General features: G+C 41.0%; 2 protein-coding genes across 2 annotated transcripts in view; one reads left to right on the top strand and one right to left on the bottom strand.

The window, feature by feature from the left end:
• Window positions 1-20655, bottom strand: part of lifra (LIF receptor subunit alpha a) — a 47437-nt gene that overhangs the window by 24750 nt on the left and 2032 nt on the right. The gene's annotated exons all lie outside the window — the stretch shown is intronic.
• Window positions 10380-12339, top strand: LOC110525229 (uncharacterized). Its single transcript, XM_021605198.3, has 2 exons — window positions 10380-10687; window positions 10947-12339. Exons 1-2 carry the CDS (start codon window positions 10492-10494, stop codon window positions 12161-12163), a joined length of 1413 nt encoding a protein of 470 aa, XP_021460873.3. The 5' UTR covers window positions 10380-10491; the 3' UTR covers window positions 12164-12339.

Genomic DNA, 20655 nt, shown 5'->3' with positions numbered 1-20655 from the left:
CAGTCATAACTGTCCATTTAACTGTCCATTTAACAACAACAAAAATACTTATTGCAGGAGGCAGTTAAAAAAAAATAAAAAATAGAATCGCCGACTGGAATAATGGGAATTCTATGGTAATAATTACATAACCAACGTTCTCTTGTAATACTAGTCCCGCGCGAATAGGGTTTTCACTGCTTTATCAGACCAAATTACAGAGATAATTTTCGTTAAATGAATACAGTGCAAGTTATTTTTTACATTCTTAAGACCTTCCGCTTCGTTTACACAGGCAGTCCAATGCCATGTTTACTTGCTATCGGAAACTCGGAACCTCCGAGTAAAAATTAACATAATTAACATGCTTAGAGCTTCATATTGGTTGATTCTGATACTTTCCAAGTGGTAAACTCGGGATCATCTTTATAAAACGAGATAGCAAGTCGAAATGTCAGAGTTTCATAGTTCCGACTAGCATTTGAACGCCGCACAATTATGTTTGTTTGCTACTGATTGGTCTTTTGACTATAATTGGGCAACATATCCGAATTACGCTTCCCGTGTACACAAACTAAACGCTTCACTTGCTTGTCAGAGCTTTCTATTTCCTTGTTGTGATGTCGGAAATACAACTTTTTTTCATTTGTTTGGCTCCCGAGTGATGCAGTGGTCTAAGGCACTGCATCTCAGTGCAAGAGGCATCACTGCAGTCCTTGGTTCAAATCCAGACTGCATCACATCCAGTCGTGATCGGGAGTTGCATGGGGCGGAGCACAATTGGCGTCATCTGGGTTTGGCCATGGTTGGCCATCATGGTAAATAAGAATTCGTTCTTAACTGACTTGCCCAGTTAAATGTTATTTTTGGGCGGAACAATTCTTCAACCAATAAGATTTTACCTAGCTTGATAAGCTAACATTTTTTTACATTTAATAACAAAAAACAAAAAATGTTACCTTTATTTAAACTAGGCAAGTCAGTTGAGAAATCATGTGACTAAATTGAATAAAATGAAGAAGAAACTACAGTACACTATGAACCATAGATAAATAACATAAAGAATGATAGTAAAAAGCTTTGGAGCGCCTTAAATTAAATTGTGAAAAAAGGCAAACTCGGCTCCATCTTTCATTGAATCAGATGGCTCATTCATCACAAAACCGACTGATATTGCCAACTACTTTAATTATTTTTTTATTGGCAAGATTAGCAAACTTAGGCATGACATGCCAGCAAATAATGCGGACACTACACATCCAAGTAAATCTGACCAAATTATGAAAGACAAGCATTGTAATTTTGAATTCTGTAAAGTGAGTATGGAAGAGGTGAAAAAAATATTGTTGTATATCAACAATGACAAGCCACCGGGGTCTGACAACTTGGATGGAAAGTTACTGAGGATAATATCGGATGATATTGACACTCCTATTTGCCATATTTTCAAATGAAGCCTACTAGAAAGTGTGTGGCCCCAGGCCAGGAGGGAAGCAAAAGTCATTCCGCTACCAAAGAATAGCCCCCTTTACTGGCTCAAATAGCCGACCAACCAGCCTGTTACCAACCCTAACATTTTATTTTACCAGATACAATGCTATTTTACAGTAAACAAAAAAGCTTACAATGTATTCTATAATTTCTACCGTTCTGTGAGCCAGCTATGATTTTCCCTGTTGCCTTGGCAGCAGCTAATAGGGATCTCTAATAAATAAATACAAATATACATGTGGTACAAATATTGCACTACAGGAAAATATATTGATTGTGGGTCTATAAATCCAAGGTTCAGTCTACTCATTAGAGTCCACATTATCCAGTTTTGAACAAATATTTAGGTCCCTCAAACTCAACTCTGGATCTCGAAGACAGTTCCACTGCATTTTTTCATTGTTCCCCTCTAATTTAGACCTGGGACACCAGGTGAGTGCAATAAATTACCGGTTAGAACAGAAAATCAGCATGCTCCGGACCTCGTAGGGTAAGAGTTAAATACCCCCTGATCTAGATCATAGACCCAGGTACACAAAAACTAACATGGGACAGGACTCTTATTCTGAAGGATTCCAAAAATCTGTGACTCGGAAGTCCCTAATTATTTTGCTGGCATTGCAGCGATAGTGCCAATCTGACCTCCATTATGCCAGCAAGAATAAGCAAGACCTAGCAAGAATAGAGCTCGCCAGTTTGTAGACCTAAAACCTGGAAATGAGTTACCTCTGGTTCGTTCTGCCATTCCTATGTGAAAAATTCATGGGGAACGAAAAGGGTTTTTGGGATAAACGCCAAAAATAAGGTCTGAGGTTAACACAGGCTTAGGAGATCTGATACATTCTACTCAGGAGCACCTCTGACTTCCAAATCCATGGATAGAGTATAACATTTAAAGCAACGTGTATTTCATCTTCACAATGTGCTAATAATGTTTACAAAAAGATAAAACTACCTGTTGTGATATCACAACAACAATGAAATTGACAATTAATCTTCCACCCATTCTGAAGCTGCAGTGACAGCATATATTCCATGAATGAATTGTAGGCCTACTGTATCCCATATGAACATACGGTAGAGCACATTGAGAAATGGTTGGAGCTTAAGTAAATGAATGTAAAGAACATAATATTCTACAGACCCTATTGATCTAGCACTAGAATCTATATATGGTGTTATATCATGGGGAACTGTGGTCTAAATACCCAGCAACCCTTTCTACTCCACCCATTCCATTGGTCCCAATGGAACACCACTGTATTGTAGGCCTATAAAATGTCATATTGGTTTATAGACAAAAACATATATTCTATGTGCCGATGTAACAGTGGGGTTAGAATTACTCAGTAGGGTCTGTAGAATCTATATCAATAGGTGGGGTCAATATGCGGGGTCAATATGTGGGGGTACAGGTTAGTCGAGGTAATTTGTACATGTAGGTAGGGGTAAAATGACTATGCATAGATAATAAACAGCAAGTAGCAGCAGTTTAAAAACAAAACAAAGTGTGTGTGTGTGGGGGGGGGGGGGGGGGGGGGGGGGGTCAATGTAAATAGTCCGGTGGCCATTTGATGAATTGTTCAGCAGTCTTATAGCTTGGGGGAAGAAGCTACACTTTCTCATCCACCCACTCCACTCCATTCACTGCAATGCAATACACTGTAGGCCTATGAATTACATATTGGCTTGCTCACACGCTCTATATAGGTAATGTTTTATAATGATGTATTCATACTATGATTCTCCCATTCCATGGAATGTTCACCGTCCTCATGTGACATGTCTGCTGAAATATTTTATCTGGCTCTTCAATGATTGACAAAACAGATGAGGTTCACTTTGATTCTATACAAGTAAAGAGCAACAAAATCCAACTCCTTCCATGGAATGTGCACGGGCTCCATGATGGAGAAAAAAAAGAAGAAGAAGAAGAAAGAGCACGTTTCTTGAACACTTCAAGAGATTATCAGCAGATGTGGCTTTCCTGCAAAAAAAATGACATTTCAAAAAAGGAGAAATTTAATATTTAAAGAGGAGCTGGGTTGGTGAGGTCTATGCTGCCACCTACAGTAACAGCAGAGGTGTAGACGTCCTGACGAATAAGAATACACGTTTCCCTTAATATCGCAGCTCACAGATCAAGAAGGACATTTTCCAATGTTGAATTGTAACTTACATGGTGATAAATACACATTGATAATACCAATTACCCCACCAACGACCCTCTGGGCCATAACAGACTTTATATGGGCACATAGAATTCATAGAATAAAAAGGAAAGCCTTATAGCCTCCCAGACTTGGTATTGTATCGACTCGCCACCCAAGGCTTTTACTTGAGACATTTTGTTTAATGCACTAATAAGGAACAATGGATAATTATTGAAGATGTACATGCTCACCCCCAAAAATCTTTTCACATGTTTATTTGAAAGGATAAAGCTAAGAACATAGTTAAGAACACTATAACAATATGGAATAAAATGAAACGGATTCTACAAGAACCAATATCACTCCCTAAAACACCACCCTATGGAACAATCCTTGAATAGCTTTTCAGAATGCACCAATAAATTGTCCCACATGGAAAACTAAAGGCATAGAAACTGTAAATTACTTGTTAATAGGAAATAGATTCATTTTCATGACAGAATTAAAAAGCTATTTTTGACAAACCAATGCAGGTATTTTCTAATACATGCAACTAAAAATGTTCATATCACAAAATCTTGATTTTAAATATTTTGGACACCAGAGGGAATCCTATTTGAGTCATAAAAGAATATTCATATGATTGTTAAGATACACAAAACCTTGCCTATCCAACTGACAATCTTTTAGAAAAAATACAAAACGCAGCGCCTGTATGCTTTAGGACCATGTGGACGCCTCAGAGCAGTTGGGTAGGCTGTTTTCCAGTTTCAGCTGGCTGGATTAAGGCCTGCAACTACACGGACACCACAGAGCATGCAGACAGGCTGTGTGAAGGCAAAGCTTCGCAAGGCAAAGCAAGGCATAGCAGAGGTTAACAGAGGCAGCTGCTGTCTGTGTTAGGCTGGGTTTCTGTACAGCACTTTGAGATATCAGCTGATGTACGAAGGGCTATAGAAATACATTTGATTTGATTTAGTAGTATCAAACAGATGTTGTGTATATGAAAATGTTTTGTAGCCTTTGTTTTGTCCCATTTCAACAGAAGTACATTTGATGATGTACCACTGTACCATTAGCAAGAGCTAGCCAAAAGTTGGCTTAAGTTAGCTATCTAGCTAGCGCACCAACATTTGCAACTATTTTAAGGCAGTCTGACAAACCTCCAAAGTTGATTTCCAAACTGTATCAAACCAATATCTGAAGAAGACCTGGGAGATGATGAAGAATGGATACAGATATGTTAGAATGTCCAGTCATGTTCATATAATCTCACACATAAATTACTGCAGTTTAAGACCACCCATAGAATGTACTATATGCCAGTTAAAATGAATATCATGTAATTCTGCTGCTGGAGGTGTAAAACACAAAAGGGGACATATTGCTTACAGTATGTTATGATCTTGTGAAGGCTGGCTGAATTCTGGCAAAGAGTATGTTCTTTTATCTCAGCATGTCTACAGATTCTGCCTTCTCCCTGTTTTTGTTTGCTTGGAAATGTTGATACTGGAGACTTATTAAGTTAAAAGAGCTCTACAGTACTATTAGGCTTATGCTATGAAATACAGTGTATTCGGAAAGTATTCACACCCCTTCACGTTTTCCATGTTTCCATGTACTTTGTTGAAGCACCTTTAGCAGCGATTACAACCTTGAGTCTTCTTGGGTATGATGCTACAAGCTTGGCACACCTGTATCTGGGGAGTTTCTCCCATTCTTCTCTGCAGATCCTCTCAAGCTCTATCAGTTTGGATGGGGGGCGTGGCTGCACAGCTATTTTCAGGTCTTTCCAGAGATGTTTGATCAGGTTCAAGTCCGGCCTTTGGCTGGGCCACTCAAGGACCTTCAGAGACTTGTCCTGAAGCCACTCCTACTTTGTCTTGACTGTGCGCTTAGGGTTATTGTCCTGTTGGAAGGTAAACCTTTGCCCCAATCTGAGGTTCTGAGTGCTCTGGAGCAAGTTTTCATCAATGATCTCTGTACTTTTCTACGTTTTTCTTTCCCTCGATCCTGACTAGTCCCCCAGTCCCTGCCGCTGAAAAACATCCTCACAGCATGATGCTGCCACCACCATGCTTCACCGTAGAGATGGTATTGGCCAGGCGATGAGCGGTGACTGGTTTCCTCCAGACGTGACGCTGGGCATTCAGGCCAAGTTCAATGAATCCAAGTTCAATCTTGGATTCATTAGACCAGATAATCTTGTTTCTCATGCCCTTAGAGTCCTTTCCGTGCCTTTTGGCAAACCCTGTCATGTAACTTTTACTGAGGAGTGGCTTCCATCTCGCCACTCTACCATAAAGGCCTGATTGGTGGAGTGCTGCAGAGAAGATTCTCCCATCTTCACAGAGGAATTCTGGAGCTCTGTCAAAGTGACCATCAGGTCCTTGGACATCTCCCTGACCAAGGCCGGTTGTGATACAGCCTGGAATCGAACCAGGGTCTGGAGTGACACCTGTAGCACTGTGCCACTCGGGAGCCCCTGATGTGTACAGCGACAGAATTCAGAACATTCTTACAGTATTCTCCCTGTACACCAAGTCAGAACCGTAGGATAAATAAAGGGGGCATTTAAGCAGACAATGAAAGCTCTTACAATATTCAATTGTTACATTTCTCTAAAACAGGCTAAAGGCTACATGTGCACCACCAAGCCAGAACTGTAGGCAAAATTAGGAGGGGAAACAGGACCAAACTATTATGATGAGGCACGTGAGCTACGTACAGCTTACTGCACAACAAAACACGTAGTATTACTTTCTTAGCTACAGTATAAATATCTCCCATATTACATAATTCATGAAGCAGCATACAATACATTTTTGGACTCACCTTGTTGTGCTATGATCATTTGAACAAGAAGGTGGCGTGGTGGTCCTTCGTGATTCAATTTTGTCATCAAACTTTGTCATCAAAGTCTGGCATTCTCTGGATTAATGATGCTTCAAGACAACTGGGAACCCAGAAAAAAAAAGGTAGAATCGTGATGATGTCAGTAATCTTCAGGTCAGAGCTCTAGAAAGAGGCCCGAGTTCCCGACTTGTAATTCCGAGTTGGATGACCGTTCAAAATGTATTTTCCCAGTCGAAGCAAATTTTTTTCATAGTTTCCAGTTGTCTTGAACTCACTGAAATCAGATTTCCTAAGTTCTGAGTTTCCAGTTGTTTTGAACGCGGCAGAAGTCGTGCTGGATTGACACCATAGCCAATGTTGAATGTTTATCATTTTAAGCTTGGAAAAGAGACTCTTAAACCCGGACTTGGGACCAAACACCCACTCCACTGAACACCAATTCCTTCCAAACCACTCATTGGTGAATTTGCCGATTTCCAACTTATGTAATGTTTATGTCCAATGGCCGATGAGCACCGATACGTTTTATTTGGTACGGCAACTGCACCGCCCTCAACCTGTCGGGCTGTATCACCGCCTAGTACGGAAACTGCACCACCTTCAACCGCAAGGCTCTCCAGAGGGTGGTGCGGTCTGCACAACACATCACCTGGGGCAAACTACCTGCCCTCCATGACACCTACAGAACTTGATGTCACAGGGAGGCCAAAAAGATCATCAAGGACAACCACCACCCGAGCCACTGCCTTTTCACCCCGCTATCATCCAGAAGGCGAGGTCAGTGCAGGTGCATCAAAGCTGAGACCGAGAGATTGAAAAACAGTTTCCATCTCAAGGCCATCAGACTGCCCAGAGAGGCTGCTGCCTACATTGAGACCCAATCACTGGACACTTTAATAAATGGATCACTAGTCACTTTAAACAACGCTTCCGATAATTCCACTTAAATGTTTACATATCTTACATTACTCATATCACATGTACAGTGCCTTGCGAAAGTATTCGGCCCCCTTGAACTTTGCGACCTTTTGCCACATTTCAGGCTTCAAACATAAAGATATAAAACTGTATTTTTTTGTGAAGAATCAACAACAAGTGGGACACAATCATGAAGTGGAACGACATTTATTGGATATTTCAAACTTTTTTAATAAATCAAAAACGGAAAAATTGGGCGTGCAAAATGATTTAGCCCCCTTAAGTTAATACTTTGTAGCGCCACCTTTTGCTGCGATTACAGCTGTAAGTCGCTTGGGGTATGTCTCTATCAGTTTTGCACATCGAGAGACTGAAATTTTTTCCCATTCCTCCTTGCAAAACAGCTCGAGCTCAGTGAGGTTGGATGGAGAGCATTTGTGAACAGCAGGTTTCAGTTCTTTCCACAGATTCTCGATTGGATTCAGGTCTGGACTTTGACTTGGCCATTCTAACACCTGGATATGTTTATTTTTGAACCATTCCATTGTAGATTTTGCTTTATGTTTTGGATCATTATTTTGTTGGAAGACAAATCTCTGTCCCAGTCTCAGGTCTTTTGCAGACTCCATCAGGTTTTCTTCCAGAATGGTCCTGTATTTGGCTCCATCCATCTTCCCATCAATTTTAACCATCTTCCCTGTCCCTGCTGAAGAAAAGCAGGCCCAAACCATGATGCTGCCACCACCATGTTTGACAGTGGGGATGGTGTGTTCAGCTGTGTTGCTTTTACGCCAAACATAACGTTTTGCATTGTTGCCAAAAAGTTCAATTTTGGTTTCATCTGACCAGAGCACCTTCTTCCACATGTTTGGTGTGTCTCCCTGGTGTATTGTGGCAAACTTTAAACAACACTTTTTATGGATATCTTTAAGAAATGGCTTTCTTCTTGCCACTCTTCCATAAAGGCCAGATTTGTGCAATATACGACTGATTGTTGTCCTGTGGACAGAGTCTCCCACCTCAGCTGTAGATCTCTGCAGTTCATCCAGAGTGATCATGGGCCTCTTGGCTGCATCTCTGATCAGTCTTCTCCTTGTATGAGCTCAAAGTTTAGAGGGACGGCCAGGTCTTGGTAGATTTGCAGTGGTCTGATACTCCTTCCATTTCAATATTATCGCTTGCACATTGCTCCTTGGGATGTTTAAAGCTTGGGAAATCTTTTTGTATCCAAATCCGGCTTTAAACTTCTTCACAACAGTATCTCGGACCTGCCTGGTGTGTTCCTTGTTCTTCATGATGCTCTCTGCGCTTTTAACGGACCTCTGAGACTATCACAGTGCAGGTGCATTTATACGGAGACTTGATTACACACAGGTGGATTGTATTTATCATCATTAGTCATTTAGGTCAACATTGGATCATTCAGAGATCCTCACTGAACTTCTGGAGAGAGTTTGCTGCACTGAAAGTAAAGAGGCTGAATAATTTTGCACGCCCAATTTTTCCGTTTTTGATTTGTTAAAAAAGTTTGAAATATCCAATAAATGTTGTTCCACTTCATGATTGTGTCCCACTTGTTGTTGATTCTTCACAAAAAAATACAGTTTTATATCTTTATGTTTGAAGCCTGAAATGTGGCAAAAGGTCGCAAAGTTCAAGGGGGCCGAATACTTTCGCAAGGCACTGTATATACCGTATTTTATACCATCTACTGCACCTTGTCTACGCCGCTCGGCGATCGCTCATCCATATACATATATGTACATATTCTCCTTCACCGCTTTAGATTTGTGTGTATTAGGTAGTTGTTGAGGAATTGTTAGATTACTTGTTAGATATTACTGCACTGTTGGAACTAGAAGCACAGGCATGTCGCTACACTCGCATTAACATCTGCTAACCATGTGTATGTGACTAATAAAATTTGATTTGATTTTCAAGCTCTACCCTTAGATTTGGTGATGACGTAGTGTCCCCAAGCTACTAGAGAACATTACCAACCCAAACACTCCGTATTGCCACTGGCTGCCCCACCACCACAGAAAGCACTGAGCTAGGCTGAAACATCTGCATTTTGGAGCTGCCTTACTCAAGAAAGCAAAAAAGAGATCTTAGTTTGTATGCTGCTTTATTAACTAAATTGTTGTATATATATTTTTACAAACTGATATGTATTAATGCCAAAATGCAAAATAGGCATGTTTTTGTTTTTATAGCTAGCTAGAAAGGTGGGGCACTGCTCTGATTGGTCGCCACTGCCCTGTTGGCACACATTTGAGGGAGTTGGAATTTAACTATCAAATTAGTTAAAGAAAGGGTACGCTTAATCCATTATAAACCGATCTATATAATTTATTATACAAGAGACAAAATCCACAAAATCTACAGCACAACGAGAGTCATGTCTTCAGTACACTGGACATGAATATGAATACGACCTTTAGATCGCGAAAACGTCAAACATGTCAGATTTCAATACTGGTCGATGTCATAAAGCGGGAGGTTGTCTTCTCTCGAATGAGACATTGGTCATATTTTTTTGCGATATTCCTACCTCTAGAAATGTGTAACTTAACAGAGGGTCTAACACATATATTTGTGCATTGCATAGTGCCGTCGCGAAGGTCAGACTCCACTCTTTGAGCCACATCGACCTGCAAGTTGAACGTGATGAGATTGTAGACTCCTAAAAAGCTAGCCAACCAGCCCATAGAGAGAACATTACATTCTGGGTTTTGTTGTCGACTTCAGCTGCAACATATTTCAGCAACGATTTTCACATGTTGCTACCAACCTTATTATAACGACAAAATAAAACATTTGTTCACAAAAAATATTGTTCTCACATAGTGTTATGTAACACTGTGAAGTATAGGAATGAGTGAATTTTTCCTTTAATGTTTAGACAATTATTGTTCATATCATGAATCAATACAGGTTACTGATACTACTCTACTATTCGAAATTCCGTTACCCGGAAGTACTTTTTAAGTGTTACTGACGAGACGCTGATCCAGTCTGGATTCATCAGTCTTCACAACGGTATCGCCAGTATTTATAACTTCTTCCACCTTCAATCCATTTCACCCTCAAAATGTCTAAACTACAGCTGCTTAATGTGATTCTCAAAGAAAAATTAACTTCAGTTCCTTTGGAGATATCAGTGGCAGTCCAAAAAACGATGGCAGAGTACCTAGAAGAAATCTTCCGTTTGAAACGGGCGAATGCACGTCTACGAAAACTGCTGGATTTGGTTTTTAAACCAGAGATAAAGTTGCATAGATTAGCAGGTTTGTGTCTTTTTGTCATTCATTATGCATTGTAGCCTAATTGTCGTCATTTACATTTTAGATGTATATCATATATGACCGCGTTATTCATGAATTTCATGATATTTTGAAGCATTTGCAAAACTGGTACTGGATACCGGAAGTAAAGCAGAAATTGAAGTCACTGTCCCTATTTTTAGTGGAAGTCACTAGACCTATTTCTTGTCTCTTTTCAGTGTTTACTGTTTAATCAAATGTCATCCTTTCTCGTTCCCTCCAGTCCTCCAGCAGCTCAGTCTCACTGAAGAGGAGATTAACCCAGAGCAGCAGGAATGGAACCCTGGTCTGGGTCCAGTGGAGTCTGATGCAGAAGAGTCTATATGGGACTCTTTCAACATCATAACTGAAGAGAACCAAACAGAATCTGATGGAGAGAGCTACGGTGAGTCCGAATCAACCAGTGATTATGAGCCCCCCTCTGAAGTAAATGCAGACAGTGACAACAGTGGAAGTCATAAAGGAAAAATGGATGGAGTGGAGAAGAGAATATCACTGTCAGGGTTAAAGCCTCTTAAATCAAAGCGAAGAAGAGGACGGCCAAGAAAAGAAACCAGTGAGTTGCCTGATCTGATATGTGACGTGTGCGGGAAATGCTTGGCGAATGAGCGTAGTCTGAAAAGGCATCGGCAAAGCCGGCACAGTAAAGACAGACCATACATGTGTGACACATGTGGACACTGTTTTGCCATGAACTGCTCCCTGAGGAGGCACATGAAGATTCACATGGAGGAGAGACAACATGGCTGCACCGAATGTGGCAAGCGTTTTTTTCACAAGAAAAGCCTGAAAAATCACATGGATACTCATAAAGGGCTCGTTTTTAAATGTGATTTTTGTGGAAAATGTGTGACGACAAAAGCAAGTCTGAAACTGCATCGGCGAATTCACACCGGGGAGAAATCGCATCCGTGCAAAGAATGTGACAAAGCCTTCTACCGTGAGTCAGACTTGATAAAGCACAGGAGAACTCACACCGGGGAGAAACCATTTCGGTGCAAAGAATGTGGCAGATGCTTCGTGGAGAAGGGAACCCTGACAAAGCATATGATGACTCACACAGAGGAGAAACCACATCGCTGTAACAAATGTGGCAGATGCTTCGGTCTGAAGGGAAACTTGACAGTGCATATGAGGACCCACACAGGGGAGGGGGTTCAGTGTCATATGTGTGGAACTCACTTGAAATTAGCATCAAGTCTGAAAAGACATCTACAAACTCACAGAAGGAATATTAACAATAACGCACTCTCCCCTGGTTCCCAGTCGAAGCGTACATCCTCTTCAATACCCTGGTGCTTGCCTACAGAGCAACAAGGGGAACTGCCCCTCCCTACCTTCAGGCTATGCTCAAACTCTACACCCCAATCCGAGCATTCCATTCTGCCACCTCTGGTCTCTTGGCCCCCCCATCCCTATGTGGCCCCCCCATCCCTATGAGAGGCTGGCTCTTGCTCATACCAGTCAAAGCTCTTCTCTTCCCTGGCACCCAAATGGTGGAACAAGCTTCCCCCAAATGAAAATGTCTGAAAACCTACTTCACTAGATGTCTTGATTAAATCCCACAGCCACGCCCCCCCCCCCCCCCCCCCCAAAATAAAAACAATAACAAACAAGCATTTGCACTTGTCGTTTCTAGCACTGACCTTGCTGACTACTTTGAGGTAAAATGTACTTACTAAGACTGATATGTGGTTGTCTCACTGAGCTGTCTTAAAGCTATAATCAGCAGTTGAAACATTAACAAAGCGTCACCCTACCACTGTTTTGGTAAACAACTGAGGGAAGGGCCTGGAGAAATGTAACCAGTCAGATTCATAGACCGAGTTATGGATGAAAGTTTTAACCATGTTTTGAGTCTATGCAGTGTTCATATTGAAGTTGTTTACAAACATTGGAGTAAAACAAGCTTATATTTTGGGTTCTGAAGTGGTATGACAGTTGAACTAAGCTATTTTTTTTTATTTAACCTTTTTTTAACTAGGCAAGTCAGTTAAGAAAAACATTTATTTTACAATGACGGCCAAACCCTCTATTAACCCGGACGACGATGGGCCAATTGTGCCCCACCCTATGGGACTCCCGATCACATCCGGTTGTGATACAGGCCCGGGATCAAACCAGGGTCTGTACTGACGCCTCTCGTACTGAGATGCAGTGCCTTAGACCGCTGCACCACTCGGGAGCCTTATAATGACGCATTTAAAGTTTTATATTCTTCAAGAATCAATGGGTATTTCTAAATAATTTCTAAATCCAAAAATGGATGTATCAACTAAGGACTTGAGCTTTAAGTCGAATGCACTAATTGTAAGTCACTCTGGAGAAGACCGTCTGCTAATGTTAATGTCTGAGAACGCGTAACAATGCCTTTTGTGTAAAATGGGTTTGTTCGAAGATCGAAGAGACAACTATCAAGAGGACATACCCATCAGGTAGGTAGGTCACTGCTCTTGGTTAAAAGAACAGCCTGCAATCTTGGAATCTGTTCAATGGTCATTTGAATTAATACAGCCTACCCTATTCCTTTCTGACATATGTAACTTTGTAATGCACAACTGAAACTGTTGTTTACTAACGACAAGAATGTAAACAACCAATATCTTCAAAATGTTAAAATATCATGTGGATGTTATGACTGTCAGTCTTTGTATATAGAGTGCTGTCTATGAATGTAAGAGGGTTACATTTCCCTATCCCCATTTTTGTTGGAAAAACAATTGGTGGGGGCAATTATAGCCTTGCAGACCTTTGGCATTCTAGTTGTCAATTTTTTGAGGTAATCTGAAGAGATTTCACCCCATGCTTCCTGAAGCACCTCCCACAATTTGAATTGGCTTGATGGGCACTTCTTACGTACCATACGGTCAAGCTGCTCCCACAACAGCTGAATAGGGTTGAGATCCGGTGACTGTGCTGGCCACTCCACTATAGATAGAATACCAGTTGACTGCATCTTCCTTAAATAGTTATTGCCTAGTTTGGAGCTGTGTTTTGGGTCATTGTCCTGTTGTAGGCTCCAATTAAGCGCCATCCACAGGGTATGGCATGGCGTTGCAAAATGGAGTGAAGATCCCTTTTACCCTGCACAAATCTCCCACTTTACCACCACCAAAGCACCCCCAGACCATCACATTGCCTCCACCATGTTTGACAGTTGGCATCAAGCACTCCTCCAGCATCTTTTCATTTTTTCTGCGTCTCAGGAATGTTCTTCTTTGTGATCCGAAAACCTCAAACTTAGATTTGTCTGTCCATAACACTTTTTTCCAATCTTCCTCTGTTCAGTGTCTGCGTTCTTTTGCCCATCTTAATCTTTTAATTTTATTGGCCAGTCAGAGATATGGCTTTTTTTCTTTGTAACTCTGCCTAGAAGTCCAGCATCCCGGAGTCGCCTCTTCAATGTTGACGTTGAGACTGGTGTTTTGCGGGTACAATTTAATGAAGCTGCCAGTTGAGGACTTCTGAGGCGTCTGTTTATCAAACTAGATTCTAATGTACTTGTCCTCTTTCTCAGTTGTGCACCGGGGCCTCCCACTCCTCTTTCTATTCTGGTTAGAGGCAGTTTGTGCTGTTCTGTGAAGGTAGTAGTACACAGCGTTGTACAAGATCTTCAGTTTCTTGGCAATTTCTCACATAGAATAGCCTTCATTTCTCAGAACAAGAATAGACTGACGTGTTTCAGAAGAAAGGTCTTTGCTTCTGGCCATTTTGAGCCTATAATGGAACCATTAAATGCTGATGCTCCAGATACTCAACTAGTCTAAAGAAGGTCAGTTTTATTGCTTCTTTAACCAATACAACCGTTTTTTCAGCTGTGCTAACATAATTGCAAAAGGGTTTTCCAATGATCAATTAGCCTTTTAAAATGATAAACTTGGATTAGCTAACACAACGTGACATTGGAACACAGGTGTGATGGTTGCTGATAATGGGCCTATAGATATTCCATAAAAAATCACCAGTTTCCAGCTACAATAGACCTTTACAACATTAACAATGTCTACACTGTATTTCTGATCAATTTGATGTTATTTTAATGGGAAAAAAAGCTTTTCTTTCAAAAACAATGACCTTTCTAAGTGACCCCAAACTTTTGAACGGTAGTGTATATTCATAAACATGCTGAATATTGCACAGCTTTTTTATTTTAAAGAATCTTGTGGGTAAAAGGGATGTACAGTTGATAACCAAGTGATAAAAATCCAATCTTACTGAAACATATTGTTGGTTTATACCTCTGTACTGGTACAGATCTATTACTCACACCACTCCTCTCTGGATCCCTCCCCCTTGACCCATCTTCCTCTACTTTCTTCACTGCCTCAGCATATGACAACTTCTGCACGACTCTAACCCTGGAAACCTCAACCTGCCTCTTTTTTTTGCACAGGACATTTCTGATTCCCAGCCACATGGGCACCCCTACAATTAACACATACTACTACTTTCCCCAATACTACACATTCCTTTGTCTCATACCCTTCTGCACACTTCTCACACCTAGGAACCTCCCTCCTACACACTGCTGCCACATGCCCATAAGCTTGACACATGTAACAACTGTGGATGCACGATATATCAGTGAGCATATCAGAATCGACCGATATTAGCTAAAAAATGCCGCTATCAGCATCGACCCGATGTCTGTCTAGTTTAACGCCGATGTGCAAAACTGATGTCAAAGCTGACGTGCTTATCTAATGTAGGTAGATGACGTGCATACCTATATAACGTAGGTAGATGACGTGCATATATAACGTAGGTAGATGACGTGCATACCTATATAACGTAGGTAGATGACGTGCATACCTATATAACGTAGGTAGATGACGTGCATACCTATATAACGTAGGTAGATGACGTGCATACCTATATAACGTAGGTAGATGACGTCATGACGCCACAGAAAATACAGCGCTACACAGAACAAAAGCAGAAAAATACTAAGCGCACACTTCCAAATAAACAAGTTCAAGTCCAGCAGTCATTTGAAAGAGTAAGAACAGCGAGACAACTCAAAAGGCGAAATCCATTAATGCCAAGATAATGGAATTCAATGCCCTTGACAATCAACCGTTCTCTGTCGTGGATGATGTTGGCTTTCGCCGACTGGTCGAGCACCTCGAGCCCTGGCACACAATGCCAAGTAGGCGCTATTTTTCAGATGTTGCCCTACCGGAGTTACACAGTATTTGAGCTACTTGCTATGGGCGTCACTGCTATTAGCGACACGACTGACATGTGGACCAGCGATGTCAGCCCCATGACCATGCTGAGTCTGACAGCACAGTGGGTTGATGAGGATCTCGTACTGAGGAAAGCCGTATTGCTCAAGAATGTGCTGGTTCTCATACCACTGCTGCTATTTCAAATGGCATTTGAGAAGATGTTTGAAACTTGGAAAGATGAACACACAACTAGCTCCATTCAAACAACTGACTGGAGAAATAAGCTCATCAACTGTGTCTGCAGCAGATGTGATACCCTCTGACATGGTATTGAAACGCCTGCTCAACAAAACTGACAACACAGACCATGGGGTTAAAACTTGCAAAAGTACTTGAGGCTGTGAACAATCGATTCGGTGGCATTCTCTCTGAGCCTCTTTACTGTGTCGCCACCATGCTCGATGCTAGGTACAAGGACCGCTACTTCGATGCAGACAAGAAACAGGGTTTACGTGAAATGTTAGACACAGCTGGACAAGATGGAAATGGACACAGTGACAGTGAAGCACAGAGGAAGAGAGGCCACGAACAGATAGAGCTGAAACTTCACTGCTCGACATGTGTGATGAAATCCTGGTTGAGAATTAAACGACTGAACAAATGAACAATGAAACAGCACAGTAAGTAAGTGAAAGAAATAGGTTTTGATTATGTTTTACTGGTAATGGGGACATACCGAAATGCCAACTAAATTGCCTTGCGAGCAAAACAATTCACATCTCTTGCCCCCAATTAGTTTAACACGGAGTATCTGCTCCTTCTGACCAGCAAAAAAACAAAGACCACTTCTGGTTCCATTCCGATTCCACAGCACCAGTGGTGAATTTAGCATGTAAATCTTGGTGGTGCAAAAGAAAAGTGGGATGCATGCCAGCAAAGCCACTCCACAACACAACACTAAACATTACATTAATTGCACTATAACGGTGCCAAACTGTGCCCACAAACTGTTAGGGCCTACATAAAGCTGTCCCAACAGCAGAGTCCCAACATCTTACCACTGCTACACCTGGCTATCCGCGGAGCCTTGTCTGGCAGCGAAACAGTTCATTAAGCCTCATTTACCTCATTTTGCCTTTAAAAAAATAATAACGTGGTTTCTAATAACAATTGAGCTGTATAAACTATGGCATAAGGGGACGACAAGCGGATAAGCGTAATTTCAATTAAGATATTAATGAGCGAGCTAGGACGGACGTCAACATAGCTATTTGTTTAGCACTTTTGAAATGTACATCGACAGAATTCGGAAACATGGGTCGTTCTTACAGTGTTCTAACCCTGTACAACAAGTCAGAACAGTAGGACAAATAAAGGGGGCATATAAGCAGACAATGAAAGCTCTTACAATATTCGATGATAACATTTCTCTAAAACAGGCTATAGTGTACATGTGCACCACCAAGTCAGAACAGCAGGTGAAATTAAGAGGGGTAAATAGACCAAATTATTAGGGTGAGGCATACGGGCTACTAACAGCTTACTACACAACCCTATAGTATTACTTTCTTAGCTACAGTATAAATATCTCCCTGGCAAATTATATAATTTGTGCAGCAGCATACAATACATTTTTGATGTCACGTTGTGGTGCTGTGCTCACTTGAACAGGAAGGTGGCGAGGCGGTTCTTCGTGGGCAAATTTTGTCACCAAAGTCTGGCAATCTCTGGATTTAAGGTGTTTTCAAAACAACTGGGAACTCTGAGAAAAAGGTTGAATCGTGATGACGTCATTGCTTTTCAGGTCGTAGCTCTAGAAAGAGGCCGGATTTACAATTCCGAGTTGGATGACCGTTCAAAACGTATTTTCCAAGTCGGAGCTCGTTTATTCCAGACTTACCAGTTGTCTTGAACTTATGTCAAGTTTTCGCAGTTCCGAATTAAGTTGTTTTGAGCGCGGCACAAATCATGCTTCAAATGTTGAATTTTTATCATTTTAAACTTGGAAAAGAGCTCCTTAATCCCAGATATGGGACCACACAGGCACTCCACTGAATAATAGGCTAGTGATTGCTTTGCAATGCTTGCAGTTAGCCACTGTCACTGATTCCTTCCAAACCACTCATTGTTGAATTAGCGGTTTCCAACTTGTTGTGTAATGTTTGTCCAATGGCCGATGACCACTAATACGTTTCTCTATAATTTATCTTTATTATTTCTCTTCATATGACAAGGATTAAAAATAATTTGCCAGTAGATTGTCCACTTGATTCATGACTGCTAGCTAAGATTTTGAAAGTATGATGTTGACATGATCAGTCCAATCAAAACTACTGTACATATAATGTGATTTGACATCCTTTTATCTGTGGCCAATGACCTTGAGCCTTCTTGGATGGGCACTTCTAATGTAACTCTACAGCAGCACCCAACGGGCTAGAATTGTATAGCTCTACCATTAGACTTGGCAGTGACGTAGTGTCCCCATGATTGACAGAAGACTGAGCCAATCACTGCGCATCGCTCCATATTTTCTGCTGGCTTGCCCCACCACCACAGAAAGCTGAGCGAGGCTGAAACACCTTCATTTTGGAGCTGCCTTACTCAAGAAAACAGAAAAGTTACCTTGGTTTTATATGCAGCTTTATTAACTCAATGAGATATATATATATATATATATATATATAGATAGATAGATAGATAGATAGATATAGATATATATAGTATGTTGTTTACTTGCTGATGTGACACATATTAATGCCAAAATAACATGCTAAACAGGCAACCCCCCCCCCCCCCCCCCTAAAATAAGAATATATATATATATACAGTGCCTTGCGAAAGTATTCGGCCCCCTTGAACTTTGCAACCTTTTGCGACATTTCAGGCTTCAAACAAAAAGATATAAAACTGTATTTTTTGTGAAGAATCAACAACAAGTGGGACACAATCATGAAGTGGAACGACATTTATTGGATATTTCAAACTTTTTTAACAAATCAAAAACTGAAAAATTGGGCGTGCAAAATTATTCAGCCCCTTTACTTTCAGTGCAGCAAACTCTCTCCAGAAGTTCAGTGAGGATCTCTGAATGATCCAATGTTGACCTAAATGACTAATGATGATAAATACAATCCACCTGTGTGTAATCAAGTCTCTGTATAAATGCACCTGCACTGTGATAGTCTCAGAGGTCCGTTAAAAGCGCAGAGAGCATCATGAAGAACAAGGAACACACCAGGCAGGTCCGAGATACTGTTGTGAAGAAGTTTAAAGCCGGATTTGGATACAAAAAGATTTCCCAAGCTTTAAACATCCCAAGGAGCACTGTGCAAGCGATAATATTGAAATGGAAGGAGTATCAGACCACTGCAAATCTACCAAGACCTGGCCGTCCCTCTAAACGTTCAGCTCATACAAGGAGAAGACTGATCAGAGATGCAGCCAAGAGGCCCATGATCACTCTGGATGAACTGCAGAGATCTACAGCTGAGGTGGGAGACTCTGTCCATAGGACAACAATCAGTCGTATATTGCACAAATCTGGCCTTTTATGGAAGAGTGGCAAGAAGAAAGCCATTTCTTAAAGATATCCATAAAAAGTGTCGTTTAAAGTTTGCCACAAGCCACCTGGGAGACACACCAAACATGTGGAAGAAGGTGCTCTGGTCAGATGAAACCAAAATTGAACTTTTTGGCAACAATGCAAAACGTTATGTTTGGCGTAATAGCAACACAGCTGAACACACCATCCCCACTGTCAAACATGGTGGTGGCAGCATCATGGTTTGGGCATGCTTTTCTTCAGCAGGGACAGGGAAGATGGTTAAAATTGATGGGAAGATGGATGGAGCCAAATACAGGACCATTCTGGAAGAAAACCTGATGGAGTCTGCAAAAGACCTGAGACTGGGACGGAGATTTGTCTTCCAACAAGACAATGATCCAAAACATAAAGCAAAATCTACAATGGAATGGTTCAAAAATAAACATATCCAGGTGTTAGAATGACCAAGTCAAAGTCCAGACCTGAATCCAATCAAGAATCTGTGGAAAGAACTGAAAACTGCTGTTCACAAATGCTCTCCATCCAACCTCACTGAGCTCGAGCTGTTTTGCAAGGAGGAATGGGAAAACATTTCAGTCTCTCGATGTGCAAAACTGATAGAGACATACCCCAAGCGACTTACAGCTGTAATCGCAGCAAAAGGTGGCGCTACAAAGTATTAACTTAAGGGGGCTGAATAATTTTGCACTCCCAATTTTTCAGTTTTTGATTTGTTAAAAGTTTGAAATATCCAATAAATGTCGTTCCACTTCATGATTGTGTCCCACTTGTTGTTGATTCTTCACAAAAAAATACAGTTTTATATCTTTATGTTTGAAGCCTGAAATGTGGCAAAAGGTCGCAAAGTTCAAGGGGGCCGAATACTTTCGCAAGGCACTGTATGTATATATATATATACAGTTTAAGTCAGAAGTTTACATACACCTTAGCCAAATACATTTAAACTCAGTTTTTCCACAATTCCTGACATATAATCCTAGTAAAAATTCCCTGTCTTAGGTCAGTTAGGATCACCAATTTATTTTAAGAATGTGAAATGTCAGAATAATAGTAGAGAGAATTATTTATTTCAGCTTATATTTCTTTCATCACATTCCCAGTGGGTCAGAAGTTTACATACACTCAATTAGTATTTAGTAGCATTGCCTTTAAATTGTTTAACTTGGGTCAAACTTGGGTTTTCAGGTAGCCTT

This window comes from Oncorhynchus mykiss, chromosome 6 (assembly GCF_057628025.1).
Source record: "Oncorhynchus mykiss isolate SJ-2025 chromosome 6, ASM5762802v1, whole genome shotgun sequence".
Classification (NCBI taxonomy): Eukaryota; Metazoa; Chordata; class Actinopteri; order Salmoniformes; family Salmonidae; genus Oncorhynchus; species Oncorhynchus mykiss.
Note: the sequence above shows the minus strand (reverse complement) of the source record. Positions and strands in the feature narration are given on the sequence as shown.

Coding starts and splice junctions, on each gene's coding strand:
- LOC110525229 (XM_021605198.3), top strand. CDS start 10,492: ATGTCTAAACTACAGCTGCTTAATGTGATTCTCAAAGAAAAATTAACT. Junction 10,688..10,946: donor AAAGTTGCATAGATTAGCAG/GTTTGTGTCTTT, acceptor CGTTCCCTCCAG/TCCTCCAGCAGCTCAGTCTC.